The sequence below is a fragment of the Perognathus longimembris genome, chromosome 11 (genome assembly GCF_023159225.1).
Source record: "Perognathus longimembris pacificus isolate PPM17 chromosome 11, ASM2315922v1, whole genome shotgun sequence".
Classification (NCBI taxonomy): domain Eukaryota; kingdom Metazoa; phylum Chordata; class Mammalia; order Rodentia; family Heteromyidae; genus Perognathus; species Perognathus longimembris.
Genome location: NC_063171.1, coordinates 32,975,778 through 32,995,111, shown reverse-complemented (window position 1 = coordinate 32,995,111; position 19,334 = coordinate 32,975,778). Strand labels below are relative to the sequence as shown.

General features: G+C 43.7%; 1 protein-coding gene across 1 annotated transcript in view; it reads right to left on the bottom strand.

The window, feature by feature from the left end:
- Lmx1a (LIM homeobox transcription factor 1 alpha) overlaps positions 1-19,125 on the bottom strand; it is a 58,761-nt gene extending 39,636 nt beyond the window's left edge. Inside the window, exons 1-3 of the mRNA XM_048358188.1 lie at positions 19,103-19,125; positions 16,411-16,590; positions 3,449-3,681 (exon numbers count right to left, since the gene is read on the bottom strand). Of these exons, the coding sequence (XP_048214145.1) occupies positions 3,449-3,681; positions 16,411-16,590; positions 19,103-19,125 (436 nt within the window). The remainder of the gene's footprint in view (positions 1-3,448; positions 3,682-16,410; positions 16,591-19,102) is intronic.
- Positions 19,126-19,334: the final 209 nt, after the last annotated feature.

Here is a 19,334-nt window from a genome sequence, read left to right as displayed (position 1 = left end):
ACTTGTTGATCACTTGCTCTTTTCCTAGCATCATATTAGGAAGCTATGTTAAGGAAACAAAGGAATTAAACCCCAACTCTGTTCCTTGGAAGTTTTTTCGTTCATTAGTGTGGCAAGCTTTGACACATAAACCATTTATAATGCAAGATAAACAGCATTTATATAAGTGATGAATGAGTAATACAATTTTGATTCAGGTTGAGAAGTTAATGTCATGCAAAAATGAACCATAGATTCTTAGAGCAGAGACAAAGGGAGTCTCTTGGAACCACTCTCCTTCTCACCTGCTGATATTAATCTCAACACATGGAGGCCCTTTTCCTTGGGTATGTTTACTCTTTGTTGGATCTAACCATTAAAATGACATTCCAACATTCTACATGTTGAGTTGAAAACTACTTCCTAGTACTTTTCTGTTTACAATGCAAGTATCCATGGTTTTGTCAGGTAACTGAGTGGATGAATTCTAATTCTCTCTATGAAGTAAGAAAAATACTGGTTTTATCTGACCATTTAACGTCAACAAGCATATCCTCATTTAGTCTTTACTTTTCCAGCCTATACCAATACAGTTCCTTCATAAGACATGATCTGCAATCTTGCCACCCCTATACTATTCATATTATGGCCCTATAGCTGGTATAGACCTGACATTCACATTGTGTAAGCTGAATCATCTACAAATCAATGATCTGGAAAGCTCTAGTTTGTCAATATCAGCCTCAAAGAGAAAGGTTCAGAGTCACACGTACTGCTGAAAATGTATTCAGGAAAGACCTATCGTAGTTCACTTGCAATGAAAAGTACAATTCTACTAATAGTGTGCTTAGATCCAGTGTTCTTTTTGTCACTGGTGGGGGAGGGGGTAACAAAACAATGTCCCATTCATATTTTAACTTAAAATCTATAAACTTTTAAAACAGGACAGCTAGGTCACTGAATGATCAATACCCATACAACACTATGTATAGGAGGAAAGGCTAGACATGGGAGCAAATGTTAGGTCCCTCTGGGTATACCTGTCTTTCTAAAGTCATAGGGAGAGCCCGTTGAAAATCTGAAGATTTTGTATTGCTCTGCAGAGGGGAGGGGCTATGGGTAGGAAGATACTACACAACACCTGAAGGGAAACCACAGGGTGAGTCGGCTTTATGCCAACTAGACACCAGGATGCTCCATGTAGAATGGGCCTAATTACCCTCAAGAAATAGTTGAATGTTAGAGCCTGTGTTCAAGACAAGGACAAATTTTCCTAAAATTAAAAAAAATAATCTAGGAAAACTTGAGACCACCAATCCCAGTCAGAGTTGTCCAATGTGAGCTCTCTCTTAAGGGCTATAAGCAGAGTCAAGCAAGAATCAGCAAGGAGTCAAGAAAAAAAATCAAACTGCAAAAAAATCCCACCACAGAGAAGATACTGGGTCACAGCCAGCAGCTGTTAGCTGAACCCTAGGCTTTGGGTATGATTGTTTCATTTACTCCCCAACAAAGAACCTATTTAGCTCAAGGCAACTATCACCATTTTGCAATTGTGGGAAATGGAGGCTTAGAGTTGAGAAGCTTTCTTAAAGTCTCAGAGATACATGTTGTAGCTAGGACAAGGCACCCCAGTTGCTGATCTCCAACCCTCTGGCACTTAAGCACCACATATACTCATGTTTCATGAGTTTATTTATTCTGTAACAAAAAATCTATATAAACCTCAATGTCCCAGCCTATGCTAGTCCTAGGGAGACAAAGAGATAAAGAAAACACATACTGTCTCTCATGGATCTTAGTATCTGGCTAGGAGGGCAAATGATCTCAAGCAACAATAATCAGATGGGGAAGCAGAGGGTAAGGTAAACTCACCCAGCACAAGGTCTCAAGGGCTTGCTTTCCTGGTGCAGTGGAGTCTAGAGCATGAAGAACATGCTAGAAAGATGGAAAAGAGGGCAGGACTAGAAGTGAAGATACCTTTAATTTGGCCAGGAGTGAGAGACACTGACAGCCACTGGAGCACACAGAGGAAGGAGCCAAGGATCCTAGGATAAGGTTACGGAAAGCCAAAACACAAGCTAGGGAGTTGGAATTGCAATAGTAAAAAACCAAACCAAGGGCTGGGGATATAGCCTAGTGGCAAGAGTGCCTGCCTCGGATACACGAGGCCCTAGGTTCGATTCCCCAGCACCACATATACAGAAAACGGCCAGAAGCGGCGCTGTGGCTCAAGTGGCAGAGTGCTAGCCTTGAGCGGGAAGAAGCCAGGGACAGTGCTCAGGCCCTGAGTCCAAGGCCCAGGACTGGCCAAAAAAAAAAAAAACCAAACCAAAACAACAACAGGAAAATCAATAAAATTTTATGAACATCACCTCACTGGATCTCAAAGATTCTTAGGCGAAGATAAACATTGTCCTGTGGGGACTAAAATCTTCAAATGACATCCCTATGCTTAATTCATTTCTTAGACCCTGCAAAGGCTGTTCTGTAAAAATTTCATACCAGGAGCCAGGCTCAAGTCACCTACACCTGTAATCCTAGCTACTCAACAGGCTGAGATCTGAAGATTGCGCTTCAAATGGTATGTGAGACTTACCTCCAACTAACCACTGAAAAGCCAGAAGTCTGAACTGTGGCTCAAGTGGCAGAATGATAACCTTCAATGAAAAGGTGAAGATAAGACAGGACCCAGCTCCTGAATTCAAGCCCCAATATCAGCATAGACACAGAAGACTTTCAAACATCTCCTATATTTTCTTCCTTCTTCTCCAGTCAGTGTGAGGTGAAGGCAGGGGGAGGAGGAAGAAAGACAAATGCATTTTATCCCTTTACGTGACCCACAAAGCCTTGGAGAAATTCAGTAATCACACAGACTGCATTACTGGTTCCAATTCATAATACAATTTAGTAATATTCCACATTTACACATTGTGTACAATGTGGCAAGACTTTGTGCTGAACAGAGTGTATTTCCCAAACCTGAGCCTTTGTAATCAATCAGTTTTCACCATGGGATACTAGCAGACAAAGCATACAGTGTGCTTGTATGGCAGAATATTCCTTCTTTTATTCTTCCACTGCCAGGAGATTATGCCCTGTACCCTAGAACAAATCATGGACGAAACCTGGACCTGGTCTAATCCTAAAGCTAAACTCATCTGATTCCACTTAACTTTGAGAACTTCAACCTGAAGCAAAGTCACTCTAGTCAAGAGAGAGACTTGTGAATATATGACTGTTCGCCGTTAGATACCCTGGAACTTGGGATGATTTGTTATACAGCAGCAGCATGGAAATAGCTGACTGATAACAGATGACTTTGAACTTTTAAAACAAAGTTCCTGAAATACAATCGACTTCTCATGGAGTGAGGCTGCCCAGGTAGCTGGCCTTCAAGAGAAGAAAGCAGTGCAAATGACCACTCTGCTCCACCACCCCATTGCAGCCCTGTCCACCCCCTGGTACTCACCAGAGTCTGAAGCAGCTGGGCTCACCAGGCTGAGAAGCTCCCGTTCCTTTTCATAATCCCCTTTGCAGAGCAGCTGCCCCTCCTTCAGGACAAATTCATCACCCTTCTGAAGCTGGCGCTCACAAACACAGCAGCAGAAGCAGCTCAGGTGGTAAACACTCTTTTGAGCACGCATCACAAACTCATTGGGTGCGATGACCTCGAAGCAGCCTCCACATTTGACAGCAAAAAGCCTGGCAGGAGCAGAGCAAGGAGGACAGGCGCTGTGAGGAAGGTCAGGCTTGGGTCTGAGTCTCCCCTCAGCGCAACAGCAAAAGTACTGTCAAGACCCAGGACAAAGATGCTGGAATTCAGGTTGTTTAGTCTCTTCCTGATCACACTCAATCAGTAACAATCCAGGTTGGCCTATGACAAACCTGGAAATTACAACGATAACTTTTGTTTTAAATGATCTGATGACCCAATAATTGCTTCTGTAAAAACTCAAACATATGCATGAATATAATATGCTTTCAAATATCTCCAGGATTCCTGCATTATAACATTTATTTTACCACCTCTTAAGTAACTAGAAGTTTCCTTTTTAAAAGTAGTAGAACAATGTGTGTGTGTGTGTATGTGTGTGTAAACTCACTCAAAATCACTTTCTGATTCTCTCTGCAACCCAGAGATAATAGACATGAAAGGTCAGATGGTACAAGGGAGAGAGTAGCAAGGAAGAATAGAAAGGCCAGAGCAAGGACATAAAGCTATACACCTTTCCCATCTTTAAAAGGAAGAAATGCAATGACCCAAAGTATATTTAAGGAGAAGGTACCAGCTTGTTCTGCTGCTAGTAAGGCCCACTTTTACAGAACTAAAGGACTATACATAATGGAAAAGTATTTTCCTACAACGGGCCAACTTCTATGCTGGTCTAAATTGGGCCAGTCTCACCTCAAAAGCTCACTCATACACTCATTCAGTCATTCTTCTTTTATTTGTACAGACACATCCACTGTGTACACCTTGTAGCACACCACCCACTCCGTATCATATATGGAGGGTGAAAATGTATCTACCACCCCAGTGACATTCTTATAGTCAAATATATGTATATATATGTATATATATATGTTATGTGTCATCATTATAAGCACAGGAGATTACAAGACAAATTCATCCCCACCCACCCAACCTGACACACTTGTGGAAGAACCCTAAACAAACATAAACAAATAACTCATATCTACTCATAGTGATTTATCTTTAGGAAACAGAATGTAAGCACAATACAAAGCAATGTCCCATAAATGTAAAATAATATAGAGCAGTAGCATATATGGGAACTATGATATTTAAGCACTTCTCAACCATGAAATAGTATCAGTTTGATTCAAAGTCAATATTTATGTGCAATATGTTTATCTTGGCAGCTTCCTGGAAAAAAAGGAAGCATTTTGAGATGCTCACAAAGAGATACAACATACAGAGATGGGGGCAACTAAAAAGAGACCATTTGAGTTCTTTGAATGAAGGAAGCCAAGGCTTAGAGAAGGAAATGAAGTCACCATAGCTTCCTCCCAGGACAGAGGCCAGTCTTCAAGATTGGAAGTGTGTGTGCTATCTGATTTTCAACATATACGTTGAGTCACTATACCTATCCCCTCTATTCCTGGCCATCAGGAGAACCTTAGAAACACCTATCTTAATATACCCGCCTTCTGCCTCTCAAGGGGGCAAAGTTGGGGACTGTCCAAGTGGCTGTTGTGGGCCTTTTTACTACCAACGAGCTATGCCAGAGCCTCTAAACCAGAATGCCAGCTACCATCAGACCTTCTCTGTCCTCCCCCTTTCTCCAGCCACTCAGTGTGGATTTTCCCTTTTTCTGAGCTTCTAGACTAACTTTGAAATCTTTGCCTCTCCTCCCTCCTTGCTGGATGACATCCATTGAACAGAAAATCTACCCAGTACATCCCTGAGCCCCAAGGCCCCCAGCCACTGTTTGCCAACCTGGGTAAACGAATCACATCTTTTCCAGGAGCTGGTCAAAGGCCCTTTGTCCCCCAGCCCCACTTCTCCTCCTCTTCCCCTGGATTGGACTGTTAAACAGACTCAAGGCAAGTGCTCCCAGGGAGTCAACAAGCACTTGAGAATCTGAAGCGGCAGGTGGTAGGCATGTGTGCCTGGCTTGTCTAACTTCTACCCTGTTAATCTTCTCCTCCTCCTCTTTTTCTTCCCATTTTAGTTCATCCCCCACTCCAGAAGTTTTCCCCAAGTTGAATAAGGGAGGGCTGGAGTAAGCTCAACAAAGAAGGCCTGTTGACTCAGGAGTGACTAGGGAAGGGGCGGCAGTCGCCTGCCTGGGCTACCGTCTTATCCTGTTCACAGTCACTGAGGATTACAAACCAGAAGGTTTCTGTGTTGGGTCCAAACCCAGTCAACCTCACCTTACTAACCTGGCTCTTAGAACCCCAGAGCACTTCAAGGAATAAAAAGAACATATAGTCTACCACCTGGGTGCCAGATGTGTACACAGCTGTACCGTGTGCCACTAAGGACCCAGCTGCCGACTGCACACCTCCCACAAGTTGTTTTCTCTAAGGCTCAGACAAGCAGAGAAAAGGATTTGTTCAAAAGTCTAGGTCATAATTAAAACACAGTCTGTCTCTTCCTAATGCTCTGGATGTGTCCCCCATGGTTACTTCCCCCTCTGAATGCTAATGAGGCTTCGCTCTATGTTCAGAGCCGGGCAGATTGCTCTGTGCCCAGGAAAACTGGGCAAGGCTTCCAGAACTGCCCATCTAGGCTGACATACTATCACCCAAATCTTCTAACCATCATAAATCCTCTTATCTGGAATGCTCCTTGGATGATCCTTTAGCTCCTCTTCCCTTACCATCCCATTCCCTTACCTGTAGAATGAGAATCCTGGCAAAGTATCTAGTGCAGTACCTGTCCCAGAGACTAAGCCTTCTGTACTGACCTTCCCCAACTAATGGCCTTCTGTCTGAAAGGCATCTCTATCCTTAGAGAGCTACATTCTCCAGCAGGCAGCAGATATTCTTGGACTAGTGTTCAGGAAGAACACAAAGGAGATCCACTTGGATTAGGCTAGTGGCTAGAGAATTTTTTTCTTCACCTTTCTCTTCTCTCCCCTATTCCTGCTGTCTGTCCCATGTGCCATGCCAGGCAGGAAGGTAGAGGCTAGCTAGAATTCCACCCAGTGCCCAGCTTCTACTTCTTGTACAGCCACAAACTTTGATGCACAGCTGTCAGTCTTGGTGAGACAGTGCACAGAGGTGTGGAGCTCACAGGCCATTCCCCCCACTCCCACCCCAGTATGACTCAACTCTTACAGCCTCAGCTTGCTCAGATGTTCAAGGCCACCCTGCTGCCTATATTCCTGGGCCTGTAAGGATTAAGTGAGAACCTTTACTTGAAGCACTTTGTAACCTATGAGGAACAGACTAGTTTTCATCCTTTTCCTTGGTCCTACCTATCTTTGATGTTTGAAGACTTTTCTTCTCTCCCCAAGGTGGTTCTCAGTGTTCAAGAGTTTCCTGAGACTTAATTCTATTGTCATTACGTTTAATGTTCTAGGTGAATTTCCTTTGGCGTACCCTACGTGGTTACTGTATATGATTTTGGTATACTGGATATTGTATATATGTTTACCTGAACTAGGGAAGGGAAATAAAAATGAGGTATAACAAATATGACAAGAAATGTACTCACTACCTTATTAAGTAACTGTACCCCTTTTCCACACCTTGTCAATAAAATTTAATTTAAAAAATAAGAGTTTCCTGAGACTTAAATCCTAAGAAATCCCTTTCTCCTCATGAATGTGAACCCTCCTGTGAGTCCCCCAAGCATTTGCACGGACATGGCTTCCCCTCCAGAGCATAGCATTACCCAGAAAAATTAATCCAGGGGATGCTGCTGGCTGTGCTGACAGGGAGGCAGAGCATATTCCTGAGACCAAACCATGCGGCTGACATCATCTCCCCACCATAACTAGATCATCCAAGTTGAGCCGTTTCTCTTTCAACCCACTGTGCTGTAGGACACCACCATGCCCTACACCAGATGCCACACAGGGCAAGCAAAGAAGCAAAGGACACGTGACCTGATTCAGGGAAAGGGAACAAATTGAAGAGTGGGAAGGCTTGGGCCCCAAGGTTCTGTCTTTCTTGGGGAGCCTGAGAAAAGACGCCCATTTCCATGGACCTTGGATTTCTTGTCTTGTATTTCTTAATGTAAAGTACTGTCCTAGACCAGTATTATGTCAAGAATGGAGCAAAACTGATCTCTACTCCCTCATTCCCCCTCTTACAACAAGGCACTGCCTGACCTCAAATCCAGGCCTCCAGACAATGTTTCAGCAGGGCACTGCCTTGATATAGTAATTCCCCAAGCAAAATCTTTTTCAGTACAATGTCATTCACACACAGATGAGTATATTTTATGGCCAAGAAAGTCTAGACAGACAGACATAGATATAGAGGTATGGAGATATAAAGATACACACAATAGATTCTAAATTTCCAGAAAAGATGTCTCCTGGAACATAGTTATCTTGCTCCTAAAATGTGTTTGAAACCTACCAAGGTACATAATTTCTCAACTTTCTATTTTTTATGTGTTGGGAAACCTTATAATAACTCAGGAGACTATGTCTCAAAAGCAGATAGGTGTAAAGCACTGACACTTGAGCACTACCAGGAAGCAAGTGTAAGGTGAGCAGGCACAGAACTCAGAAAGCAAGTGTATGTCACAGTATGCAGAATTCCTAGCAGCAGCATGATGCCACGCTAAGAAACCAGATGACATGATGCTGGTGTCTGATCTTAGGACAATCACATCACCATTCCAAACACATGGGGGCCCTCAGTGTTAGAACTTACTTCACCCCCCCAATATATTACTGCAAAAAGGAAAGCAGCTGATAGAGGACCTAAAAAGAGTATTTAAACTTTATGGAATGCCTAATCTGTGTCAAGAATTGTGATGATCCTTCAATTCATTATGGCAGTAAATGTGATGGGTGGGGAGACTCTTTTATGACCTCAAAGAGGACATCACCATCATTCACTTCAGCCTCACCTCCACAGGAGGTGGAGGGAGGCAACGCATGAATGAGTCCTTTTCTCACTTATCTCCCACATCTTCTCTAGCACTGTCCTCATAGGAGAAACAAGAAGAAGGATAAAGCAGTTGAAATGGCAGCCCTGGCTCATGGGAGGATTCTGGGTAGACCCTGGGTTTTACAGGAGGTTCGCGCAGACTCAAGTAGATATCCGAAAGACAGGAGTTAAAAACGAAGTTAATCCCTTTTGACACCCCCCCCCCATCTGAAGCACCCTGATGTACCTAAAGTATTACCAAAAGAGGCCTATCCTCTTTCCATCAAGGTTAGGAACAAAGCCCATTTTCCTAATAAATATTTCCCCTCTACTATATCTCTATCTTATTTGTTGGTTTCCTCTGGCGAACACAGCAAATCAAAAGTTCTAACAAGGGCTGGGAATGTGGCCTAGTGGTAGAGTGCTTGCCTCGTATTCATGAAGCCCTGGGTTCGATTCCTCAGCACCACATATATAGAAAACGGCCAGAAGTGGCTCTGCGGCTCAAGTGGCAGAGTGCTAGCCTTGAGCAAAAAGAAGCCAGGGTCAGTGTGCAGGCCCTGAGTACCCTCTTGTTCTATATACCAAAGTAAAAACCAGGAAGAAAACTGGGACTTAATTTTCTTCTTGGTACCATACATCTGATGTTTTTACCCAAGAATTCCCTTAGCCTCCTCCCTCATCCTCAGCCCCCACTTAATAAATGAGACATAGATACCTGCTCTCCTCAACTCTACCCTCCAGGCAAGTGACACAACTTCCCCCACATACAAGAATGCTATACTAATTATGGCAGCTTTGTTCAACTCAGAGCTATTCCAGTTCAAGGGCCTCAAGATTCTTGGGGCCTAGGCAAGAATATAATGGGAGCATATGTTACAACCCTCCAGAAAGGTCATGACCCAGAACTACATTTGGAAAAAAGCAAGACCTGAATGAACCTTGGTCTAGAGTCTTGTAATCTTAAAGGGAGAGCATCAACATGTCCAACAGAAGGATGGAAGATGAAATCAACACTAACATCCCTCAATTTCTATTTGGGCCCACAGTGGCATACTGTTTTGCCCCACCAAAACCAAGAATCACATCTCTGTTTAGCTTTGGATAGTACACTCCTAAAGATCACACTGCCTTTCCACAAGTGCTGTTGAAACTAATTTTGATCAGGTATGTGAACCCTTTGGTTTATAAAGTAGACAGGGCCTGAGTACTCTTTCAGAAGGCAGGAATCTCTCCTCAGTTTCCACCCTCGCCACCAGGGGGCAGCATAACAGCATTCACTAAGTGCCATGTTGACTTGGTAACGGGAGGTCATCCCAGGCAGAGACCGAGATTGGCCAAAAGCCAAAACTGTCTGCTGGAAAATCTGCTGCTGGGAGTCTGGGAGACCATGTGGCTAAACTGAAGGAGCGATGGTGAGAGAGAAGTATTCAAAAGTTTTGGGAACCAAAAGCATGGCTTGTGGCCTTAGAAGTAGTGACACAAGCAACCTTGTCAGCTGGCTCAAGGTCTCTGTCCTTGAGGCTGAGCCAAACAACCACAATAAGCAACGAAGCACGTGGTCGTGGGGGCGGTGGGAAAGTCTGCAGGGACAAAAGAAGTGGAAAGATCTTCTATAGGAGACAGTCTCATGAATCTGCAGTAATAAAAAACAATTCAATAAGTGGTAGGCAGAGCCAATCAGAGTTTCTATCTCTCTGCAGCTCCTCTGAGCTCCATGGAGGGCCATACAATGGGAAGAAGTAGTGAGGGAGAGGAAGGCTGCAATGTCTGTGTACCCCAGATGCTAGGGAAGGAGGCACAGGGCAACACATGGTTTCTCTTCCTACCACAAAGGTTGCTGGCAGCAAGGGGTGATTTTTGTATTGAAGTGGAAGGCACCCTACTTTCCCTGGAATCACAAGAATTCCGCTCCAGTCAGCAAGACATAGTAGGAAAAACACAGTCTCAAATAACCTGGATTCAAATCTTGGTGGTATCCTTTACGAATATGACTACTTTCAGACTCTCTTGGAGCCTCAGCTTCTTTATCTATAAAATGAGATCATGATTGTCTTCTATTTCAGAGATGAAATAAGACAATATGTTTGAAGTATCTGACACACAGTAGTTGTTCTTTCTAAGTAGCAGCTATTGCATCTCATTACTGAAGTCAATTTAACATATTTGGCCCATGTAAATATTTGTAGAAGATGGTATGTTTTATGACAGTCAAGGGAAGCAGAAACAGAACTTCGTATATTATCACAAGGCTTTATTCTTCATTGTTGTAACTAATTAAATTGAACTTCCACAAGCTATAATGTTATTGGGGCAGAGCCCAACAAACAAATAGAAGAGGCCAAACACTTGAGAGGAGACAAGGTGCATTTCATTCAGACCACTATGGCTATGATCTACCCTAGCCCATAGTAAATATTGATACCAGCTACCCACTGCTGAGTAACACCCATGTTCATTGCCTAACACTGACATATGTTCAGGAAGTCAGCAGCTCCAGGGTTAGATGGTTGATGTGAGCCATCAGTTGCTATTTGGTTAATGCTGACATTATCTAGCAAATATTTGGAGCAGACCTTTCTCTCTGTATCATTTCAGTCCTCAGATGACTTCTTATCGAGGTCACCAACCACTATGTGGCCCTGCACTTGAACACCTATGTCCCTACCTCGCTGCCCTAGATGTTCAAGCTTCCAGAAATCAGTTGACCTCTTCCCTCATCTTACACATGGCGGGGGCGGGGGGGGGGGGAAACGGGAGGAGCCAAGGACCAATGAGAAGTAGTGAGCTGGAACACCAAGAAAGCTAATCTAATCAAAATAACTAAATCCAGGGCTTTAAGTTCAATCAGTGATGAAGAAACAATGGAAGCTAAAATGTTGCCCAACTGGGGATGGGAATGGATGCCTCAAACTCTGGGAAGCTGAATACGTGAACAGAGGGCAGGGCAGTGAGTCTTCCTCTCTTAGAAGATTGCTCTTCCCTCAACCTTTGCTTCTTTGCCAAAACTTTAAAACTCTGCCTATGAATCAGGCTACAGAGCAAGAGACTGTGGTCAATGTGTGGATTCTAGTAACATAAGCCAAGGTGGCACGACTTAAGAGTATAGACTTTCCATATTGTCACACAAACATGCAAAAATGATCAGAGACATAAAACAGGCATATGGAAAAATATGCTTTCTTCTTAAGGAGCTAAAGGTTTGGTTTCCTTTGAAAATGCCAGTTTTTCTTTCTCTTGATCCTCATTAGCCTCCTGGGACACTCTTAACATACCCAGCAAACAAGAGAGATGGGGAGGGAGGTATTTTTAGCTGATATTCTGGGCACAGATTCCTATTGTTCCACAATTTTTGGCTTGGCTGCATGGCCTGTGGCCAATATAACATATACTCTTACAAAGAATGTATGTTTCCTGGGGATCTGTGAAAGTGTGTGTGTGTGTGTGTGTGTGTGTGTGTGTGTGTGTGTGTTTATAGGAGGGACAGGGTACTTATTATTGATGATGTTTTGATGGGAAAGTCTCTGGATCTCAGCAGGGGGCAACAGTGAGCTCTCTATGAATCCTATTCACTCAGGTCACCATCACTCTTCATTCATGATTACTATTGTGCTAGATGTCAAGAAGCAAAAAAGAAGAAGAAAAGCCATATTGTCACAACCCAAGACCCCCTCATAGAATCAACTGGTAGCAACAGCACAGCATTAGGACTAGATTCATTCTAAAGCCCAATGGATGTGTTCTTAAGTCATCTTCTGCATTGCCTAGTATGGGGCAGTCCACACCTCAACCTCAAGAACTAACTATTCCTGTCTTCTTCTCCCCTCACACATCATGCCCCATTCTCACAGAATGGAAAACTTCTCAGGGAAAGGAAAATACCCACTGCTAACCTGATTAAAATCTCCCACCATGGCCTGAAAATCAACTGGAGCTCTAGGCATCTTTCCCTTTTCCATGTGAGAGGACTGAATTTCCAGAATGCCTTTAGTTCAAGGACCTCAAAGTAGGTGTGAGCTTGTGTAACATCTCAGCTTTGATGAGAATTGGAGCTGGATTCCCTGTCATCCTGTCCTCATCATACAGAAGGCAAAAGCAACACCACAGTAGGGCTTCAAACTTAATGCACACTCCCCAAATCCAACAGCCTGGAGCCTGTGCACAGGCACCCTGGGTGGAGCCTCCTTCCCAGAAGACTGTGCTGCCTTCCTTCCCCACTCCACCTCAGTCCTTTTGAGAGTCATGTATGATCAAATTAAACACGTACAAGTGACACAATCTTTGTTTCTCAGTGTTTGTTCATTTTTACTCCAGTGGCGTGGCCTTTCTTATTCTTCAAAAAACTAAAAGATATCATACCTACAAGGGTGTCTATAATCCAGAAGAGAACAATAGCAAGGACTGGAAAAGCTGCAAAGAAATTGTTCATGAGAACATAAAATGGTGCCACTATTATAGAAGATTGCCTTATAAAGTAAAGATAGAAAATTCCGAAAAAAAAAAAAACAACTATTGTTTCTGGTAAAAATGAGACAGACTCAGCTGGACTCAGCTGATGAGTACATTTTAATCTTCCCATTTCTCCTATGCCTGGCAAGAATTAAAACACAATACCCAAGCCAGGCAGTGGTGGCTCATGCCTATAATCCTAGGAAGGCCATGAGACTCTTATCTCCAATTAACCACCAAAAAAACAAAAGTGTATATCTGTGGACAAAGTGGTAGAGCACTAGCTTTGAGTGAGAAAGCTCAGGAATAGTGCCCAGGCCCTGAGTTCAAGCCCCATGACAAAAAAAAGAAAAGAGACAAGAAAATGCAATACCCAATACCCAGAGGCAACCCAGCCATATTGGTAATTAAGAGAACTAAAGCTACCTGTTATCAATGCAGAAAAGGCTGAATCCTTGAAAATTTTCTTGAGTAACTGAACTAACTATGAATCTCCTAATTCTTTATTTCCTTTTGGTAAGAAAAAATAACAGCTGTCTCTAACTAACCCACAGGAATCACATGGATAGTAATAGGAAATGCAAACCCACTCAAAGTTCTTCATTCTGGCTTGCTAAAGCCAGAACTCAGGTCCTGCCTTCCTATCTAAGGCCAACTCCTCCATTCAGGCATTGGACTCGGTAAATTCATGCTTACTCAAAACTATGCTGTATTCTCCCTCTTTCCAATGTGGATTATATATACTGGGGGTTTTTTCCCTCCCATTTTGGATAAAAATACCTTTCTGTTGATCTCTTTCAGTCCTTTACCACCTACTTCCTTGTCTGATAACATTTGTAGAAAAGACATTTTGAGAAATTACTTTTGTTCGCTATTCCCTAGAAAGGCAAATTCAGTCCCATCCTTTCTAATGTAACTCTCTAATAAGGGCCATGATTACCCTTTGGTAGTCTTATCCAGAACTATTACTTTAAATGTATCATGTATATGCTGAATGACTTTGACATTTCTATTTCTACACTACCTTGTTCTCTAAATTGAAGTTGATAACAAATACCTTCACTTAGATTTCTTTTTTCTTTCCCTCTTTATTTCTTACAGCAGGGAGGCAGTTCTGGGGATTGAACTCAGGGCCTCATGTTTGCCAGGCTAGCACTCTATCACTTATGTCACACCTCTGAGAGAATTTTGCTTTTAGTTTTACTTTCAAGATAGGGGCTTGCAATTTTGCCTGGGCCTATTTCTCACCATTATCCTCCTACCTCTGCATCCCAAGTAGTTAATATTATAAGAGTCACCATATCTTGTTTACGTTTTTTTATTTTTTAATTTTTTTCCAGTCCTGGGGCTTGAACTCAGGGCTTAGGCACTGTCCCTGAGCTTTTTTTACTCGACATTAACACGCTACCATTTGAGTCACAGAGACACTTGGGCTTTTTCTGTTTATAAGGTACTGAGGAATTGAACCCAGGCCTTCAAGCATGCTAGGCAAGCACTCTACCACTAAGCCATATTCTCAGCCCTGGTGTTTTTAATATAGAGCCTCATTAACCTTTTCCTAATCTGGCCTTAAAACTGTCTTCCTATTCTGCCTTCTAAGTACCTGGGATTACAAGCATATGCTACCATGTCTAGTCCCAGGTTTAGTTTGAATTATTTTAATTATACATATTTATGTAGCACAGTGTGATAATTCGATACACGTATATAATGTGTAATGTTCCAATCAGAATTATGATTTCCAATTCTTTAAGCATTTTATTTATTTTTTATTAAACACGTAACTATACATATACAAGTGTGGTACAGTGTGGTATTTCATAATCTCTAACTTCATAAAATCAAACATAAAACTTGTGGGTTTTCCCACTCATTTCCTCCCAGCTCAGATCTGCTCCAACCACAGGCTCCCCCATGATATGCCCAGTAGCACCTAGATCTCTCCTGTTGTTCAAGACAAGCATCCCAGAATCCTCCTGATCTTCTCACACCTCAGATCCTGTTGACCACCAGCACGCCCCTCCCATGCCACTGTCAAACTTGCCACTTCTCATCTCCCTCAGCCCCAAGTGACCACAATAGCTTTCTGATGGATCCATGGGGCTCCTCCTTCCTCCTGAGTTTTCAATATACAACTTGCTTATCCTACACTAAAAACTATATCAGATCCTGCCACTCATCTGCTCAAAATTCATTCTCATTTTACACATGAGAAAAGACTAACAAAGGTGTCAGGAATCAAATTAAGACTGCCATTATATCAATGCTCAGCTTACCTCTGAGGATTCTGCCAGTCAGGTGGTAGAATAGAACTCTGTAAACTACATGTAAGCTCCATGCTGAATGCCAGGTACCCCTACCACCAACCTAAGCTCCTAAAGTGGGATTATCAAACCTGCTGAAATGTGTTACTAAGAAGGTTGTCCCCCACCTCTAGAAAGAGAGCCTAACCTCTGAGACTAACACCCAGGCTAGGTCTAACCCAAGAGAACAGCAACCTGAGAATTGGTGCTGAAATAAACAAGCAAAAACTGGGTGAAAATGGCATTACCAGGTAGGATGGCGTGTACACACCAGCCAAGCGCGGGTGATAATGCAGGACACCTGCACCTCCTGCCAGGTATAAGGTTGTTTTGAGTGAGATGGAGGAGGGCCTTAAACGTTATGTCGACTTCAACCTTTACAGGAAATGAGCAGTCATGACACACTGGTGAGCAGAAGCGTGACAGAAGGGGAGAATATACTGTTGAGAGGACACCTCTGCGGCCAGCACACAGAACAGGTATGAGAAAAGCCTAGACAAGGATGAGCCACTGTGGTTCCAGCCCAGCACTGCTTCCCAGCATGACTCTTCCTTTCAGCATCTTTGATTGCTGCCTCCCCACAGGGTGGCTTCTCCACTGCAACCACTGGGGCTGTCCTCCTACCGCCTTTCCCTGGTCACCGCTTCTCCTTCACTGAGAACACTCACTGTCCTGGGCAACAATCCCTGCCTGCGGATGAGCCATGATTTATCTTAGCCAGGGAGACCTCTGTCCCCTTTTGTCAATGATTGGTCCCACAGAGGGTATGTGGCCTCATTATGGCTGGAGAGTTATAAGGAGAACCAAGGGAAATTCAAGATGGTTTTTCCTTCCTATGATTAGGCAAACAATGAACAAAGCTACTGTCTCGGCCCCTTCAGTCTCGGACTCTGTCAATGTGTACAATCTGGATGACATCAGCAACACCTTGAGGATAGAAAAGTAGAAACTGAAGAGAATCCTTACCCTGATGACACTGTAGACTGCTTAGCCAACATAGTGACACATACTCCCGGACTGCAAGCTTGATGAGGAGAGCTCACCTGTGGCATTTCAGCTCCAGTTACTTGCAGCCCAGTATCTCCTAACGCATCCTGTTCACCTATGATTCAGTCTCAGAGCTGACTTGTGACTCCTGTTGATGTGGCCCATCATGACATATGGCTCCTTCTGGGTAGCCCTCAGTAAAAGGCTCAGAACTGGAAATGAATAGCCAGGATTGAGAAGAAAGAGCAGGTTGGGCCAGAGATTGCCCATCCTCATGAAAGTTTTACTCTTGCTGCTGGGAAGGGAGAAACATCTGGCAGAATCCGGCTGTCAGAGTGAGATCTCAGGCCCCGGCTGAATCATCTACCACCATTCAACTCACCAAGAATCTCAATGCTCCACATGAAGTAGAGAGATTCCCTCCCACCAGCCAGGCTGGGGCGTGACAAGCAGGGTCCATTCCCTGCCAGATCCTCCCTGCCTATCATGCTTTATGGACACAAAAACAAATTCCACCATATGTTAAAGTTAATTGCAAACAGTTGTTGCTGAAGAGAGCTCCATTTTTCACGAGCCCACAGAGATCTGGTTACACCGGTGACTGAAGCATCAACTACCCTCGCTTGCTCATTGGAAGCAGCAGGGCCAAAGGCAAGGGTGCAGCAGAATTGTGGAAGGGACCCTGGCTTATTGCACCCTCCCTTTCAGCCTATTTCCACTGACTCAGACAAGTGCATCCCCTAGGAGTAACGCCTCTCTCAGACAGGGGACCACCATGGGGAAGAAATGATGACAGGAGAAAAAGGATGAGGAGGGACTGGAAGACAGCTGGCTGTGTTCCACTGTCTGGCAAGAACTGACAGAGACGTTTGGCAGCCTCTTGGGATGCAGAACAGTCAGGCTGGTTTCCTAGAGGTCTAACAAAGGATCTATAAGCCGTAGTCATACACGCTGTGGCTTAGGAGGAAGACCTGTAGTGTCCTAAGCTTAGAATGGGGGAAGTTCATGAACAGCATGGACAGTTAGAAGGGTGGGACTCATCTCCTTGTGAACATTTTTCTGTGGCTCACAGAGGCATTAACAAGCACATCCCTGGCAGCAAGAAGAGGAAATAGGAGTTTCCAGGGCTCAGCCGAGGCAATGCACCCACATTCCCATTCATCTCAAGAGAAGCATTTTGTGGTTTGAATTTGCACCAGCTGAGTTGAAAACACGAACTAGGAGGAGCCTCGGCATTCAGGGTCTTGGCTCAGGAAGGGGCAGCCCTGAGGAGACACCAGAGTCATTCCTTGGGCTGCCTATCCAGGAAAGTCAAATGAGTTGAGTGTGACTGGCAGAGAATTCTCTGAGCAAGCTCCTAGAGGAGGGATGGGTAAGGACAGCGGGTCACTAAATGACCCATCATTGCCTGAGGGTATTCACTATCCTGGGGTGAGTAAAAGGTGATGTCTACAGAGGCGAGCTTGCTTGGCCAGCTTCACAGGAACCCAACACCATCCAGTGGGCATATCCTAACAGCCCTTGCCCAGATACTCAGGCTACAGCCACACGGAGCCATTTAGCCAGCTGATTCCAATACACAGTCAATTTGAATAGAGGATCATCTACCAAGAAAGTAAAATCAGGATTGTTGCCTCTCCACTGAAGCTTATCTCACTGTCTTCCTGATAGGGACCTACCTAATTCTCCTGTTGTGTCACTTTGAGATTGGAATGTCACCCCCACCAAATACATTCTGACACTTGGTTTTAGGCTATCTTATTTGTAATAAACAATTTATGAAGCATCTATTGTATTAATTCACCCCATGCTATAGTATCACAAAAACAATTATCATGTCCTTTCTAAGAAAAGTGACACCCTCTGGCTGGAAGTCAAGAGCATAAATAATGCAAGTAGCAAAGTGGTCATATAGAAGCTAAGCAAGAGTTCAAGATGAGGTATGAGATGTCATTTAAGAGTGCCATTCATATATCAGGTACCAGAAAAATGAATCACCAAGAGATCATCAGTAAGATCACCAAGAGCTGCCATAAGATGGTGCCAGTTGAGGATAAGAGACAAGTTGCCAGGTGCCGTTGGCTCATGTCTGCAATCCTAGCAACTCAGAAGGCTCAAACCATGGTTAAAAGACAGCCCAGGCAGGAGAGTCCATAGGACTCTATCTTCAACTAAACACAGAAAAAGCCAGAAGTAGAGCAGTGGCTCAAGTGGTAGAGTTCTCAGGGACAGTGCCCAGGCCCAGAATTCAAGACCCCTGGAAAGCGAGAAATATCACAAGCACTGGTTACACTCACTAAACCTTTACATGCCTTTCTTTTTTCTTAGTACCAGAGTATTTGTTAAGCAGGTTTGCTACCACCTGAGCCACTAGAGCCACACTTCCAGCCCTTTTTGCTTTAGCTGTTTGGGGGACTTTGTGTTTGGGGGGCTTTGTGTTTTCGACCAAGCTAGCCTGAACTGAGACCCTCCTACTTTGCTTCCTATGTAGCTGAAAATGAAAGCAAGCTCGAGGCACCATGCCCAACTTATTGATTAATATGGTGTCTCAAAACCTCTTTTCATTGGCTGGTGTTTCAAGCCACAATCCTTCAGACCTCTGCCTCCCAAGTAGGTAGGATTACAAGTGTGAGCCAACTGAGCCATGTTCTTTAAGGCACTCGGTAATGTCATTTATCTCTCACCAATACCACTTTGCACAAAATAAGTCACGGGGTACATGGTGCCAGTTAGCCATGGAAACTCATCCTGGGATCTGACAGTGCATACCTGCCCAGGATCTACAGAGGTTTTTCTCTCTTCTTTACCTGTTACATCCTTCATTGGCCATCTTCCCCATTTCCACCCTAAGCACCTCTGCCATAAGCATACGTATGTCTTCTTCTTTGTGTTCTAGGAGTATTTTATGCATCTAAACTTGTTTATGCCACAGATTTATAAATATGATTTTATGTTTGTAACTTTTGATACATTATTGTCTCTAAAAGGACAACACTCATTTCAGTATCTGCAGAACACAGCGTAGTTTGTAGCATAAAG